This window comes from Ursus americanus, chromosome 10 (genome assembly GCF_024610735.1).
Source record: "Ursus americanus isolate L20-20 chromosome 10, mUrsAme1.1.p, whole genome shotgun sequence".
Classification (NCBI taxonomy): domain Eukaryota; kingdom Metazoa; phylum Chordata; class Mammalia; order Carnivora; family Ursidae; genus Ursus; species Ursus americanus.
In genome coordinates this window covers 61,620,186-61,636,926 of record NC_142136.1, presented here as the reverse complement: position 1 = coordinate 61,636,926, position 16,741 = coordinate 61,620,186, and the positions used below count along the sequence as shown (strand labels likewise).

The window sequence follows — 16,741 nt, the reverse complement described above, 5'->3', positions numbered from 1 at the left end:
CAATTATGGACACTAGTCACAAAAGAGAGAGAATTGCTGCCAGTCACCAGTTAGTGGATATCAGAGCCAAGGCGGGGACCCAGGTCTTGGTCAATCAGCCCAGGGTTGTTTTCCCCTTCAGCGTTGCTCTGCAATCAGTGGAGTTTGGTGTTTACAGGCAAGCAATGGTTTTGAAGCCATCAAAGACTAAAATTCTATTGAGGGCTCTTAAAGCTTGGCATAAAGCTTCAATCATTCATCTGTAAGGACTCTACAGGTATCGCTGAGGCCATGTTCTCTATGAGGGTCTTACAGGCCAGGAGAGGAATATAGGAAAAGCAAAATAAACTCTGGGATGACAACGTAACATTCAGAATTTAACCAGAGTCCCAGACGTGCCTTCAGTTTACACCTGAATATCTCGCTTGCATCTTGAATTTATCACATAACCTTCTTTATTTTAGGAAATAAGTTCTCTGGGGCTTAACACTAGGTCAGAGGTCATTTGAGTTTTAACAATGAATGATTTCGGCTTTAAGTTGATTTAAGGAGACATTTTAGTGTGTTTTCCATATGCTAAGCAACTTTAAGAATTTATTTTAAAAGATATTTTGCCCAGAGAATGCACAGTCAGTGTTACAAGACTGACGAAAGGAGCACTGCATAATTCAGCTCAGATTTTAAAAAATTACAAGCTTGCCAACTTATTTAATCCCTTATGATATTAAAACTACTGGCCATAAAATAATAGTTCCTTGCCACTTAACTATAGAAATCTTTTAACACCGAGGTATTTATCCTAAAGAGAGGTTATCGTCATCAATCATACTTGCTTGCAGATGAGAATTTAATATATCACTGTTTTATCAGTAACTATGAATGCAAAATATATTTAAGCAGATAACAGTATGTGTTACCTTCTATGCGGTTAAAAAAACAACAACAAATAACAAAGGCATTTACCCCTCCCCCGAAAAAAAAATAATTCTTAAGAATCATTCCATCACTTCAAGGCAGGCTAAATTAAAAAGTTAAAAAAAGATTCTGGTTTATTGATTTCCTTAGGCTATTAAAAATAACTGTGAACCTCTATTCTTACCATGAAACAAAATATTGAACTCTGCCCTTCAGGCATACTACCATACTTCAAATGCTGATCTTATCATCGCTTGCAAGTCAAACAGAGTTGGACTTTAAAAGGAAGAAAGGAAAAGCCTGGAGCCACTGGGAAGCATCAAGGGTCAGGCTGTTGGTCTGGTTCTGGTCAGAGCGGACCCAGGGTCACAATGAATAAGAATCACTCAGTTCCCAGTTGACAGTTTTCAAAGTATATAACCAGAATTTGAAGTATAATATATAAAGACAGATATTATGAAACGGATGTTCTATGTCATTTGGCGTCTTTCCATTTGTTTTATTTGTGAACTGGAAAGTAAAATTTCCCCTTGTCACTGTAATTTGAATTCTTTTGCAATAATGTATCATTATAAGAAGCTATAAAATAATAACACCAAAGTGAATTGGAAATCGGTGGACTTGGATAGGGTTTTCTCATATGTTTAAAATTTCCCCTGCATCCCTTCTAGGTTTGTGGATGCTCATTTTGTACTAAATTGTGAAATGTATTCATCAATCGTAAGTTATTTAATCCCAAAGTGCAAAGCATTAAGAATTAGCTCGACTGATATCCAAGTAACTGAATGTCATTGCTTTGCTGGTATGAGTGGCTTCTTTAAATTAACCTCTTCCTCTCTGGCTTCTTTTTGAAAGATTTCAGAATTTTCCATCTCTAACTCCCAGGGACAGACATGGCCCAGTGGCCTTCCTGGAGCAGAATCTGACACTTCCCAGCAATACTCTGTATAGAGGCTGGGCTGTGACCTGGAAAGTCGCTGTGAGTGTGCCAGGCACGGATTAAAATTCTTGACTGGAGAAGCTCAGGCGAACAACCCGAAAGGGTTCATAAGATCAATACTTCTTACTGAAATGTACTCACGTATGAGTTTCAGATCTTCAATTTTGGCTGAAATTTAAAATGTCACAGCAGTGTCTTACACTCTTTTCTTTCCCAAACCTAAATTATCTTTCAACGGGAAAAGGGCAGGATGACCATGATTCCAATTCTATATTCCAACTAATAATCCGATTTGTGTTACTGAACAGAAAAGAACATTCTCCAAAAGAAAACATTTTGATCAGGGTAAATAAACAAGACTGCTCAAGAAACGAATCTGGAAATGGCTGGGTTTTAACTGCGAGGGCTTTTCTTCTTTTTTTTCTTCGAAGAGGTGGGTGCTCTTAGAAACCTCCCAGAAACCCCAATGTTCATAGGAGCATTGTCCACAATAGATAAATCATGGAAGGAACCGAGATGCCCTTCAACAGATGACTGGATTAAGAAGATGTGGTCCATATATACAATGGAATATTACTCAGCCATCAGAAAGAACGATTACACAACATTTGCAGCAACACCGACGGGACTGGAGGAGATTATGCTAAGTGAAATAAGTCAAGCAGAGAAAGACAATTATCATATGGTTTCACTCATTTATGGAACATAAGAAATAAGAAGATCAGTAGGAGAAGGAAGGGAAGAATGAAGGGGAGGTGTAAAAAAAAGGGGGGAATGAACCCTAAGAGACTATGGACTCTGGGAAACAAACTCAGGGCTTTAGAGGGGAGGGGGGTGGGGGACTGGGATAGGCCGGTCATGGGTATTAAGGAGGGCACGTATTGCATGGTTCACTGGGTGTTATACGCAAATAATGAATCATGGAACATGGCATCAAAAACTGGGGATGTACTGTATGGTGACTAATATAACAAAATAAAAATTATTAAAAATAAATAAATAAATATTAAGAAAGAGAGAAAGAGAGAAAGAAAGAAAGAGAAAGAAAGAAAGAAAGAAAGAAAGAAAGAAAGAAAGAAAGAAAGAAAGAAAAAGAAAAAACCTCGCAGAAGGGGAATCCGCACACTTCTGAAACAGGACAAACACAAGGGGGCAGGAAGAGCTCGAGCTCTGACTTAAAAACCGGCTCACTGAAATGAGGCTACCCTATTTTCGTTCGCCCTCCGGATATTTATCAATTCTCTTGGCATGCAAAGAAATGTGACGCTGACAAGTAGGTTTAGTCTGTACTTGGTCTAATTACTGCGAAGAGAACAGGAACGTTTCTAACGACAGCTACCCGAACACAGGCGGCTTTGGAAGAGCCTGAGGCTACATTCCCTAGAACTTATTTTTTGGTGCTAATCTCGCGATTCTCATCGGACTGCATTTCTCAAGCATTCCAAATGTCCTCCCCCCACCCAGCCCCTCTTTTTTCCCTTTTACTCTGAACTTTGGTGAAAAGGAGGGGTTTGTTTAAAGCTCACCAATCCAAGGACTGTGGCCCTTGTAATTTACAAGGTGACAGCAGCGGCCCGGGGTGGGATGGGGGGCAGGGGCGAGCAACCTGCGCTAGCTTTGGCTTTTAATTCTAACTGCCCTTTTGCAAATATGCCCCAGCCTTTCTTCCCAAACTGCTCTGGGTTTCGATTCAACCACATGCGACACTGCGAATAACTTTCCTCTCGGGTTTGCAAATCTCAGTGAGCAATAACCACACTCTCCCCCGCGCGAGACTGCATCGAATTGGAGGGGATGGGAGCTAAAATGGGTAATCCTGGATCCCAGGCAGCAGAAGAACTGATTCAAGCCCAGCCGCGTGTCGCGACTCCTGTGATGGAACCCCAACCCTGGCATCCCAGAGCGAAGCGTGAGCAAAGGGGTGCAGCTCCAGGCCGCCAGTACCCCTCGCTTCCAGGACAACTTGTAGCGCCTTGTATCTCCTCCTCTCCGCGCGGTTTCCCCGCCTCGGCCCCCTAGGAGCTGATTGGCAGATATCACTACCCAACCCTCTACTCGGGGCCTCCTCCCGGGACCGACGATTGGCCTCTTGGGAGCACTGGTGTAAGGGGGTTTTAGGGGAGGGGTTTCCCTCAGAGCTCTGGGTCCCGGGACCTGGGAAGCTGGAGTGGAGCGACTCGGTTCTCCCAGCCCGTGTGCGGCCGGCGGCGGAGCGGGACGGCCAGGGGGCTCAGCCTCCGCTGCACCGTCAGCCCGGCCCACCCCGTGCAACTTTTCATCCTGGCCCAGCCGCACCTACAGAATACGGATTCCTGGCACTTTCCGGAGGGGTCCCTTGTTCCCTGCCGGGGGACTGATTGCGCTCTCTCAGGCTGACCTGTCCGAGCTCTAACACCCGGACCATGCACGCGGCCAGGATCCCCGGGATCGCCTTCCGCGCCGGCGGGGTGGCCAACCCCAGCAGTTTTCCGCCGATACCCACGCTGCCGCCCCGCCTGGTGTTGCTGCTGCTGCTTCTCCTGTCACCGGTAAGCTGCGTCCCGGCACAGCCCGCTGCCCCCGGCCGGGCGTTGCTGTCCCCGGATCTCGCGGGGGCTGCAGGGGTCCCCGCCGAGGAGGCCATAGTGCTGGCGAACCGTGGGCTCCGGGTGCCCTTCGGCCGCGAGGTCTGGCTGGATCCGCTGCACGACCTGGTGCTGCAGGTGCAACCGGGGGACCGCTGCGCGGTGACCGTGCTAGACAACGACGCGCTGGCCCAGAGGCCTGGCCGCCTGAGTCCCAAGCGCTTCCCGTGCGACTTCGGCCCGGGAGAGGTGCGCTACTCGCACCTGGGCGCGCGCAGCCCCTCGCGGGATCGCATTCGGCTGCAGCTGCGCTACGACGCGCCGGGAGGGGCAGCAGTGCTACCCTTAGTGCTGGAGGTGGAGGTGGTCTTCACCCAGCTGGAGGTTGTGACTCGGAACTTGCCCCTAGTCGTGGAGAAGCTGCTGGGGACCAGCAATGCCCTGGACGCGCGGAGCCTGGAGTTCGCCTACCAGCCCGAGACCGAGGAGTGTCGCGTGGGCATCCTGTCCGGCTTGAGCGCGCTGCCTCGCTACGGGGAACTCCTTCACTACCCGCAGGTTCCAGGTGCAGCCAGCGAGGGGGGAGCCCAGGAGCCTCTCCTGATGGACTGCAAAGCTTTCCAAGAGCTAGGCGTGCGCTACCGCCACACGGCCGCCAGTCGGTCACCAAACAGGGACTGGGTGCCCATGGTGGTGGAGCTGCGCTCTCGAGGTTCGCCTGTGGGCAGTCCCGCTCTGAAACGTGAGCACTTCCAGGTGCTGGTGAGAATCCGAGGAGGGGCTGAGAACACTGCACCCAAGCCCAGTTTTGTGGCCATGATGATGATGGAGGTGGATCAGTTTGTCCTCACAGCCCTGACCCCAGACATGCTGGCCGCGGAGGATGCTGAGTCCCCCCCTGACCTGTTGATCTTCAACCTCACCTCTCCCTTCCAGCCTGGCCAGGGCTACCTAGTAAGTACCGATGATCGCAGCCTGCCCCTCTCCTCCTTCACTCAGAGGGATCTGCGGCTCTTGAAGATTGCCTACCAGCCCCCCTCTGAGGACTCTGACCAGGAGCGTCTCTTTGAGCTGGAGTTGGAGGTAGTGGACCCAGAAGGAGCTGCCTCAGACCCTTTTGCTTTTATGGTGGTGGTGAAGCCCATGAACACACTGGCTCCAGTGGTCACCCGGAACACTGGTCTCATTCTCTACGAGGGCCAGTCTCGGCCCCTTACAGGCCCTGCAGGCAGTGGACCACAAAACCTGGTCATCAGCGATGAGGATGACCTGGAGTCAGTACAGCTGGAGGTAGTGGCTGGGCTCCGGCATGGTCACCTTGTCCTTCTGGGTGCCACCGATGGCAGCGCTGCCCCTAAGACCTTTACAGTGGCTGAGCTAGCGGCCGGCCAGGTGGTCTACCATCACGATGACAGAGATGGCTCTCTGAGTGACAACCTTGTCCTTCGAATGGTGGACGGAGGACGCAGGCACCAGGTGCAGTTCCTGTTCCCCATCACCTTAGTGCCTGTGGATGACCAGCCACCAGTCCTCAATTCTAACACGGGGCTGACACTGGCAGAAGGTGAAACAGTGCCCATCCCGCCGCTTGCTCTAAGTGCAACTGACATGGACTCAGATGACTCTCTGCTGCTTTTTGTGCTGGAGTCGCCCTCCTCAACCGTAGGGCATCTGCTTCTCCGCCAAACTCATCCTCCCCGTGAAGAGGAAGAGCTTAGCAGGGGCCCTTGGAGGAGGCAGGGAGCATTCTATGAGCAAACAGTGACAGAGTGGCGACAGCGGGACATAACCGAGGGGAGGCTGTTCTACAGGCACTCCGGGCCCCATAGCCCCGGGCCGGTGATGGACCAGTTCACGTTTCGAGTCCAGGATAACCATGACCCCCCTAATCAGTCGGGACCACACAGGTTTGCGATACGCATTCATCCTGTGGATCGCCTCCCTCCAGAGCTGGGCAGCGGCTGTCCCCTTCGGATGGTGGTGCAGGAGTCCCAGCTCACCCCGCTGAGGAAGAAGTGGCTGCGCTACACTGACCTGGACACAGATGACCGAGAACTGCGGTACACAGTGACCCAGCCCCCCATGGACACAGATGAAAACCGCTCGCCAGCCCCACTGGGCACCTTGGTCCTGACTGACAGCCCCTCAGTCGTGGTGGCCCATTTTACCCAAGCCCAGATCAACCACCATAAAATTGCTTATAGACCTCCGGAGCAAGAACTGGGAGTGGCCGCCCGAGTGGCCCAGTTCCAGTTCCAGGTGGAGGACCAAGCTGGGAATGTGGCTCCGGGTACCTTCACCCTTTACTTGCAGCCCGTGGACAACCAGCCACCCGAGATCCTCAACACGGGTTTCAGCATTCAGGAGAAGGGCCACCACATCCTGAGTGAGACGGAGTTGCGTGTGAATGATGTAGACACTGACGTCGCGCACATCTCTTTCACTCTCACGCAGGCGCCCAGACACGGCCACATGAGAGTGTCTGGACAGATACTGCACGTAGGGGACGTCTTCCACTTGGAAGACATAAAGCAGGGTCGGATTTCCTATGCGCATAACGGGGATGCGTCTCTCACTGATAGCTGCTCCTTGGAGGTCAGCGACAGACACCACGTGGTGCCCATCACTCTCAGAGTGAATGTCCGGCCAGCAGATGATGTGCCCATGCTGAGCCTTCCCGCTGGCACTCTGGGGTCATATCTAGATGTTCTAGAAAATGGAGCTACCGAAATCACTGCCAGTGTTATCAAGGGGACTGATGAAGACACTGATGATTTGATGTTGACTTTCATCTTGGAAGATCCCCCCTTATACGGAGAAATCCTGGTCAACGGAGTTCCAGCAGAGCAGTTTACCCAAAGGGACATCTTAGAGGGCTCTGTCGTCTATGCCCACACTAGTGGTGAGATAGGCCTGTTGCCTAGAGGGGACTCTCTTAACCTGAGTCTGTCAGATATGTCTCAAGAATGGGTAATAGGTGGCAATACTATCCAAGGAGTTACTGTGTGGGTGACCATTCTCCCTGTTGATAATCAGGCACCAGAAATTTCTGTGGGTGAACAGTTTATGGTCATGGAAGGTGATAAAAGTGTTATAACCTCAACACATATAAGTGCTGAAGATATTGATTCACTAACTGATGACATCTTGTGCACCATAGTTATTCAGCCTACCTCCGGTTATGTTGAAAACATTTCTCCGGCTCCAGGCTCTGAGAAATCAAGAGCAGGAATTGCCATAAGTGCCTTTACCCTGAAAGACCTCAGGCAGAGTCATATTAACTATGTCCAAAGCGTCCATAAAGGGGTCGAACCTGTGGAAGACCGATTTATATTTCGTTGCTCTGATGGCATTAACTTTTCAGAGAGACATTTTTTCCCCATTGTCATCATTCCCACCAATGATGAACAGCCAGAAATATTTATGAGAGAATTTATGGTGATGGAAGGCATGAGTCTGGTGATCGATACGCCCATCCTCAATGCTGCTGATGCTGACATTCCCCCGGATGATCTCACTTTCACCATTACCCAGTTCCCTACTCGCGGTCACATCATGAGCCAGCTGATAAATGGCACGGTTTTGGTTGAAAGCTTCACCTTGGACCAGATCATAGAGAGTTCAAGCATTATTTATGAGCATGATGACTCTGAGACCCAGGAAGACAGTTTTGTGATTAGACTAACAGATGGTAAGCACTCAGTAGAAAGGATGGTCCTTATTATCGTTATCCCCGTTGATGATGAAACCCCCAGAATGATGATCAATAATGGCCTAGAAATAGAAATTGGGGAAACCAAAATTATCAACAACAAAATATTAATGGCAACTGATTTAGACTCTGAAGACAAATCTTTGGTTTATATTATTCGTTATGGGCCAGGACATGGCTTATTGCAGAGACAAAAACCTACAGGTGCCTTTGAGAATATCACACTGGGCATGAATTTTACCCAGGAGGAAGTGGACAGAAACTTAATTCAGTATGTCCATTTTGGACAAGAGGGGATTCGGGACCTAATTAAATTTGATGTGACTGATGGAATAAATGCCCTCATTGATCGCTACTTTTATGTGTCCATTGGGAGCATTGACATCGTCTTCCCGGATGTGATAAGCAAGGGAGTATCCTTGAAAGAAGGTGGCAAAGTCACCCTCACAACAGACTTGCTAAGCACCAGTGACTTGAACAGTCCTGATGAAAACTTAGTTTTTACCATCACCAGGGCTCCCATGAGAGGGCACTTAGAGTGCACAGATCAACTTGGAACGTCCATCATGTCTTTCACTCAGCTCCAGCTGGCTGGCAACAAAATCTACTACATCCACACAGCTGACGATGAGGTCAAGATGGACAGTTTTGAGTTTCAAGTCACCGATGGACGTAACCCTGTCTTCCGGACATTCCGTATCTCCATTAGTGATGTGGATAACAAAAAGCCAGTGGTCACCATCCATAACCTGGTTGTCAGTGAGGGTGAAAACAAGCTGATCACTCCCTTTGAACTCACTGTGGAAGACAGAGACACTCCTGACAAACTCCTGAAGTTCATTGTCACCCAGGTGCCTGTTCATGGCCAACTCCTATTCAACAACACCAGACCTGCCATGGTTTTTACCAAGCAAGACTTGAATGAAAACTTAATCAGCTACAGACATGATGGCACTGAGTCGAGCGAAGACAGCTTCTCCTTCACGGTGACTGATGGTTCCCATACAGAGTTCTATGTTTTCCCTGATACAATATTTGAAACCAGGAGACCCCAGGTGATGAAAATCCAGGTCTTAGCCATGGATGATAGTGTCCCCCAAATTGCCGTGAACAAAGGGGCCTCCACTCTTCGCACTCTGGCTACTGGTCACTTGGGGTTCATGATCACAAGCAAAATATTGAAAGCGGAGGACAGAGACAGCTTACGTTTTTCTCTCAGGTTTATTGTGACAGAGGCCCCTCAACATGGATATCTCCTCAACCTGGACAGAGGCAACCACAGTGTGACTCAGTTTACACAAGGTATGGTACACTGTTCTTTCCTGATACCCAATGGAAAATGCAGGTTTTATTTTCTGAGGGTATGGCTATCCCCGAAAACGTTGTAAATAGGGGATCAGATTTGAATCCAAGGGAAGAAAAGGAAAGGGAAATAGAGAGATGGGGGGGGCATACAGAGACTCACTTTTCTGGGAGAATAGCCCTCTTCTTGCCGTATGTCCCACCGCAGCACCCTGCATTAGAAGGAGCATCAGTGTCTTTCGACAGCAGCAAGGTGTGCTGCCAAGGCAGGAGCCAGACTTGGGTCTGCTTTGTCTGCCACCCCCGTCCTCCGCGTGGCCCGTTGGGTATGCTGCAGGGCGCTCATGAAGCATATTGGCACCTGAGCGAAAGATGTGCTTTCTAAATTCTTTCTAATATTGTTATTTTCACCTACCATTGAAATAGAGCCTTCAAATCAATATTACTTTGATTAGTTGTGAGAGCGTTGTTCTAATCCCGTTATAGTTCTTAGAAACTTTGTAACTGAAAAAGAAATGTATTTATACGTACTCTGTAGATTTATAATTCTTCTCTAATATTTTGTGACTTAGGCAAACACCAAAGACATGAGAGGTAAGCACCTGTCTAGAGTTCTAACAGTTACATGTACAAGGTATGGCTCCGTCACACACACACACACACACACACACACACACACACACAGCACACTTAATGATGTCTAAGACAATATGTTTTATATGAGGAAATTATTTCCTCACTTCACTTCAGATCTCCTCTTACGACCTCTTTCAAACACAATAACAGACACCCGTGGCCTCGAGCATCTGCATTCTTGAAACTAAAGCGTTTTTCTTTTTTTTTTAATAATTTTTTTTATTATATTATGTTAGTCACCATACAGTACATCCCTGGTTTTTGATGTAAAGTTCGATGATTCATTAGTTGCGTATAACACCCAGTGCACCATGCAATACGTGCCCTCCTTACTACCCATCACCGGTCTATCCCATTCCCCCACCCCCCTCCCCTCTGAAGCCCTCAGTTTGTTTCTCATAGTCCATAGTCTCTCATGCTTCATTCCCTCTTCTGATTACCCCCCCTTTCTTTATCCCGGTCTTTTTCTAACCTAAATTTTCTTTGTGTGTGGACACAATCTGAGACAGGAAGGGCAGGTGACCTCTGCAGAGTTCCTCAGTGACTGAAGGGAGAAGCCCATTCAGCATGCTGGCTTGGGAGGCAGGGCTCTGTTCTCTAGAACGTGCGAACTTCACTACAGAGGGCTTCGGGTGGCTTTCATGAAAATCTCACCATGTCAGGGTGGAAACTAGATCTCTCCTCCGTGGGCTCTGGGAGTGGAGGTGGAGTTTATCCTCGGGGCATCCCAGTGGGGGTGTTCTTCCCCCACCCCCCCGCAACAGTGTTGTGCTCTGACAAAGGCTTTAATAAACGGATAGCGCAAAGTATAGTGTTAAAGTGAACTGCTTCTCTGTTTTAGATGCTGGCAAATAGCCTTGCACTCCAACCTCCTGATTCTTGGCTGAAAGCCTGAATATATTCTAGGGCCTGCAGGGACAGGAAAACCTCAGAGTGCCAAGTGTCATGCCAGACCGGCAGGAAACTTTTGTGTGAAGGCTTTCTGAGGACAGAGCTACCAGGCAATCTTAGACTGGTTCATTTTCACGGAAAGTGAAGAGGATGAAAGGAATATATTACAGGATAGAAAATGTGACTTCAGATTGCCCCTCTGACCTGAAAAAGTAATCTGACTTTAAAGATTTTTTTTTTTAAAGGAATTTGTGGATGAAGATAGGCCAATGATTTAATTTAAGTTCTATGGACTGGGTCCAACAGCTGAAAATGTTGGAATATTATATCTTAAATATTGAACCCTAAATTATGCTATTGTGGAGAGAGCCTGTTGCTCTCTCTCTCCCTCTCACTGATACGGACTCACCATGGTTACTTTTTATGGTCATCTGGAAATATTGAATAGTCAGTTTATTCTAAAAAGTGAAGATACATTTTTAAGATTATAAGAGAAATGAGCACATTCCAATAAGAACCCAAACACTGCCTAGGAAAACTATTGGTAGTTCATCACAGAGCGCTCATTTGAGCAAGTGGGGGCTTCAGTTTGGTTCAGGGTGGTTATTACTGGAGACGAGATGGGTGAGCAAAAATAGAGAGGCTCCATTATAGAGCCACTGCGCTCCTCTCTTTGAAGAGGAATGAAAGCAGTGGCTCGAGTGAGGATGACGCTACCTTTGTATTCGTTTTTCTTTTTCTGTTATCATGAAGGGATAAGCTGAGCTATATTTTGATGGATTTTCAGTGCACTGGGTTAGGTCAAGTTAGTATATATGGGCAAAGAAGGCTATTCCCAAACCGATTCACGACATGAACCCTAGGGGAAGAAAATCCATTCATTTCTAAACCTTGTTAAGGTAGAAATAGACAAGGTAGAATTAGACAAATTAAAGAAATTATTTTAATGTTGCCTCTTTGCCAGGGTGCCCCCTGCTGTCTCCATCCCAGGCTTAAATCTCTTGTCTCAAGGAGCTGGACTTTTTTCTCTACAATAAGCACCCAATGATATCTTGTGGGAGATACGTTACAGATCGCTTTCAGAAATTTCCCCCAAAGAGTTTGAACCAGGGTGTGGTTGCCAGGCAAGTTAGTGAACTTAGAATTAAAACGAAAACACAAAATCATGGAATACTTGTATACATGAACTGAAATAAATCCGTTGCACGATCAGCGATTAGAAGAAAATCCAGTTAATTGTTAGATGTTCACTGAAAGGAGATAACTTTTTTTTTTGCTACTAGGTTTTGATCTTCCTAATACTACTGTGCCTTAAGAAGTGAGTGTTTATATATAATTTATGATGTTTTTGATAGCTTTAGAGGTTCCTATAGGATAACAGTGCTATGATCAAAGTCTTTACTTATTTGAGATTTTTTTTAGAAGTCCCTTTTTTGAACCATGAATTATTAACTGAGTTATAAAGAAAATGAAAAGGGTTTTGGTTTGTTCCAACTAATCAATATTGCATGCCCTAACTTGGACAGAAAATTTGACACCTGCGTGTCCTAATTGCATTCATGTTCACTTTTTTAAAAAAGTTTTTAAGAAATCACTTTTGAAGTGGTGATTTATTTCAACGAAACTGTCTCCTAAATACTATAGGTTTTGCAAGAAAACAACGATGCAGAGCTTGGGTGTACTAATGAATTTTGAATTTTTCCTTTTCTCGTGGTAGAGCCTTTAGATTTTCCTACACAGTTAAAGAGAAACTGGGGAAGTTTGGAAAAGTTCTTCCCCACATGACCAGAGGACTTTGTCCTTAGGCTAGGGATGTGTCCTCAGAACACAGTTCACTTGATTCCTTCCTGATGATTTAAAGGTTGTAAAGGGGGGCGCCTGGGTGGCACAGCGGTTAAGCGTCTGCCTTCGGCTCAGGGCGTGATCCTGGCGTTCTGGGATCGAGCCCCACATCAGGCTCTTCCGCTATGAGCCTGCTTCTTCCTCTCCCACTCCCCCTGCTTGTGTTCCCTCTCTCGCTGGCTGTCTCTATCTCTGTCGAATAGATAAATAAAATCTTTAAAAAATAAATAAATAAAGGTTGTAAAGGGTCAGAGTTGTAGGAGTAGACAGGTAAAGAGCTTGCAGGGGCTTCACTCCTTACCTGTGTGGAAACATCACACAGGCGGAGGCAGCAGCCCGAGCGTGGTCCACCAGACCTCTGGGCTCTTTCATTTTAAGTTAAGAAACTTTTGAGCCATTACTGAATATTAGACTCTAAGCAAAGGACTGTGGGAAGTTAAGATGAAAAAAACAATTCCAGAAGTTTTCCGCCTTCTAGGAAAGGTAGTCATGCAGAAAGATACAAATGACACTAGGCAGAAATTGATGAAATTAGAGCAGAGTTAGAAATAAAATGCTAGGGGGAATAATATGTCTCGAATTTGCTTCATCTCCTAGTACTCCTTTTACAAGAAGTTACCATGAACTGTTAAATCAGATGTTCCCCTCCTCGGATGTCGGATTGTAAGCAAGTCATCTTTCAGAACTGTATGAGCCAAGGGAGCGTGTACGTTTCACATCTGTCAAGAGGAGTCATAGAAACTCGTGCAGTCATTTGTTGATCCCAGTACCTTCCATCACTTGAGCTTATTCTTTCATAAAGTCATTTTCTCATATACAGTGCTTGTAGACTTCGTAGCACGAACTCAGTAGACCTCTTAGAAGATGGAAAAACTGTAGAGCCCACTCGAGACAAATAACCATTAATGCCATTGTGGAAGCCACTCTTAGCTGTGATCTTGAACTTAATGTAGCCTTGGAAATAACTGTGTACTGCCGGGCCCAGGTCAATAACGGCGTGTTGCGAGCAACACAGAACAGGATGATACTTGGTTTATTATGTTGTCTGTGCTGCATCATTAAAGACAGGAACTAGTAAAATGGGTGAATAAATTTTTGAAGTTGTATGTTAGTCAGTCACTGAGAACAAACTATGCCAGTGAATTCAAGAGCTAGGACAGGAAGCAAGAGAAAGAGCATTCCAGAAGCAGGGTAACTTTTCACTGCGGATAAAGTTTTCAGTTTTTTTAGACGTTTTCTTTTTCTTTTTTACAGTATCTTTTTTTTTAAGATTTTCATTTATTTGTCAGAAAGAGAAAGGGAGAGAGAGCGAGAGTGCATGAGGACAAGCAAGGGAACAGCAGGCAGAGAGAGAAGCAGCTCCCCACTGATCGAGGAGCCTGATGGGGGACTTGATCCCAGCACCTGGAGATCACGACCTGAGCCGAAAGCAGATGCTGAACCGACGGAGCCAGATGTTTTCTGTTCTAATTGCTCTCTGGGGCATGAGAGTTATTTCAATCTTTGGGATTTAAAATGTCCTCGATTTGAGGGGCGCCTGGGTGGCACAGCGGTTAAGCGCCTGCCTTCGGCTCAGGGCGTGATCCCGGCGTTACGGGATCGAGCCCCACATCAGGCTCCTCCGCTATGAGCCTGCTTCTTCCTCTCCCACCCCCCCTGCTTGTGTTCCCTCTCTCACTGGCTGTCTCTATCTCTGTCAAATAAATAAAAATAAAAAATCTTAAAAAAAAAAAATAAAAAATAAAATGTCCTCGATTTGATTTTTTTTTTCTTTTGAACTCTGGGGAGCTTAAAAACAGCCTGCTGTATATCATAAGAGGTAGGAAAAGTTTGCCAGAGGAGGGCAGGGAAGTTCTTTCCTCTGAGGACCAGCCCTCCAGGGAGGGAAGGAGTGTGATTTTGGTAGTGCCAGGAAATCTGCCATGCCTCAAAATATCTCCCTTTCCACCTGTCGTGAAGTCTGACATTCTGTATTTAGACAGTCACTTCTTTGGTGCATGAACATGCAAATACCATTGGGAGGGGCAACACCTTGCTATTATTATAACCTAACTCTTGCACTCTATCTGGGTAAGGGATCAGATTTCCGTGGGACAGCTGAAATCCAGGGACTTAGAGATAGTAGAAATCAGATAGCGCTGCTTCCCTTGGAATTAGGAAACCTAAACAGGATTGCAGAGAAGTAAGAGCCAATCGGATTTACCATAAGTAATGAGTCACCAGTCTCGCCTTAGTAATGAATCATCTTGTTCTTGGATTATTTTCTAGCTGACATTGATGACATGAAAATATGCTACGTTTTAAAAGACGGGGCCAATGCCACAAGTGATGTGTTCCATTTTACAGTTGAAGACGGTGGTAAGTATTCACTCTCCTGTTAGTATAAACAAGGAGAGTGGCTTTTATTGGTTGTTCTTTGATGACTTCACTGCAAAGAATCTGTATCAAGTATCCTTTTATGCTCACCTGAATTTATACTGAATGAATCTGTCATTTGCCAATAGATAATCTTACATTCTCAATCTGACACAATACTATTCTGCAATGAGTATAGATAAATGTTCCAGTTATATTATTTTTGTCTTCGGATTTGTAAAGCTCTAAAAAGAAAGACTTACGTAAATAGGATACCCATGTCCAGTTGTTCAGGATATGTTCTGCATAATGCTGCCCGCTTGAGGTGACAAGAGGATGTTGGAATCCAGCCCAGCTCCACTCTCAAGCCATGTGCCTCCCCACGTGTGTCTACCCCAAGGGGGTGCCTTTTGCTAATTTGTACTTGGGTGCTGTGTGGACTAATGCTGATGAATAATTGCATTCACCAGGAAATCAGTGCTAACTAAATGTGTGTTTTATCTTACCAATCTCAGTACGTCTAATGATTTTCTTAGTTTGGGGGAATCTGTGACTTAGTCTAGCTAAAATGTTCCTCGGTGGGGGTGCCTCCGTGGCTCAGTCGGTTAATTGGCTGCCTTCGGCTCAGGTCATGATCCCAGGGTCCTGGGATCGAGTCCTGCATCAGGCTCCTTGTTCAGTGGGGAGCTTGCTTCTACCCTGCCTGCAGCTCCCCCTGCTTGTGCTCGCTCTCTTTCTCTCTGTCAAATAAATAAATAAATAAAATCTTTTAAAATATAATAAAATAAAATTTTCCTCAGTGAAATCTGAAGAATACTGCAGAGAATAGGCTATGACTTGTGCTCTGAGTCTCCCGAGCAATGTCACTGTCACTGCTCCCCCAAAGCTCTGACTGCTGCTCACTGTGCTCATCTCTCTTCCCAATCCTGTAGGCCGGGGGGAAAACTGGCCACTTCTAGATTCATCATAAAGATACCTCTGTTCTCTCATGCTCTCAGGAGAAGCAAAAGAACCTCAGGAAGTACATGTGTTGTGTGACCAGGACACAGGAAGTGGGGGGGGGGGCAGGTATGGGGGTAAGAGATGAAGGAAGGAGGAAAGAAATGATTCAGATCCAGTTCTCTGTCTTCTTATGATGCTTTTTTAAAAGGACGCTATTACATCATCTATCTCAAAAAGAGGACATGCTTACTTACCCTCCATATTTTGTGAGGCATTAAATAGCACTTGTTTAAAATATCACTGGACACAACGTGATCACAGCTCTGAAAGACAGCATCCGTGGGGTGCATGCCGGGGGGGCAAAAAGGGGTGTTATTTTGGGTTCAACTATTTGATTTTCCCTAGAGGCCGGAGGCTTAATAAATTTGATGCCTTTGTGTTTATAGTAAGCAAATCATGGGTTAATACTTTATGTATTGATAAAAGGAATCTTAGTATGAAACCAATTTCTAAGAAGGAAGCCAATTTATTAAAAAAAGTAATGTGCTTATTGAATCTTGATGCTCAAATGGGAAAGTCCACTGTCAGTAAACTTTAGAGTGGAACTCCGAAATAATTCAAATCCACATAGTAGATGAAAATTTATAGACTAAATTATTGGCT

At 46.1% G+C, this 16,741-nt stretch overlaps 1 protein-coding gene across 1 annotated transcript in view; it reads left to right on the top strand.

The window, feature by feature from the left end:
• Window positions 1-3,941: 3,941 nt before the first annotated feature.
• FREM2 (FRAS1 related extracellular matrix 2) overlaps window positions 3,942-16,741 on the top strand; it is a 156,547-nt gene continuing 143,747 nt past the window's right edge. The window contains exons 1-2 of the mRNA XM_045796914.2: window positions 3,942-9,412; window positions 15,050-15,139. Of these exons, the coding sequence (XP_045652870.2) occupies window positions 4,237-9,412; window positions 15,050-15,139 (5,266 nt within the window). The 5' untranslated portion in view covers window positions 3,942-4,236. The remainder of the gene's footprint in view (window positions 9,413-15,049; window positions 15,140-16,741) is intronic.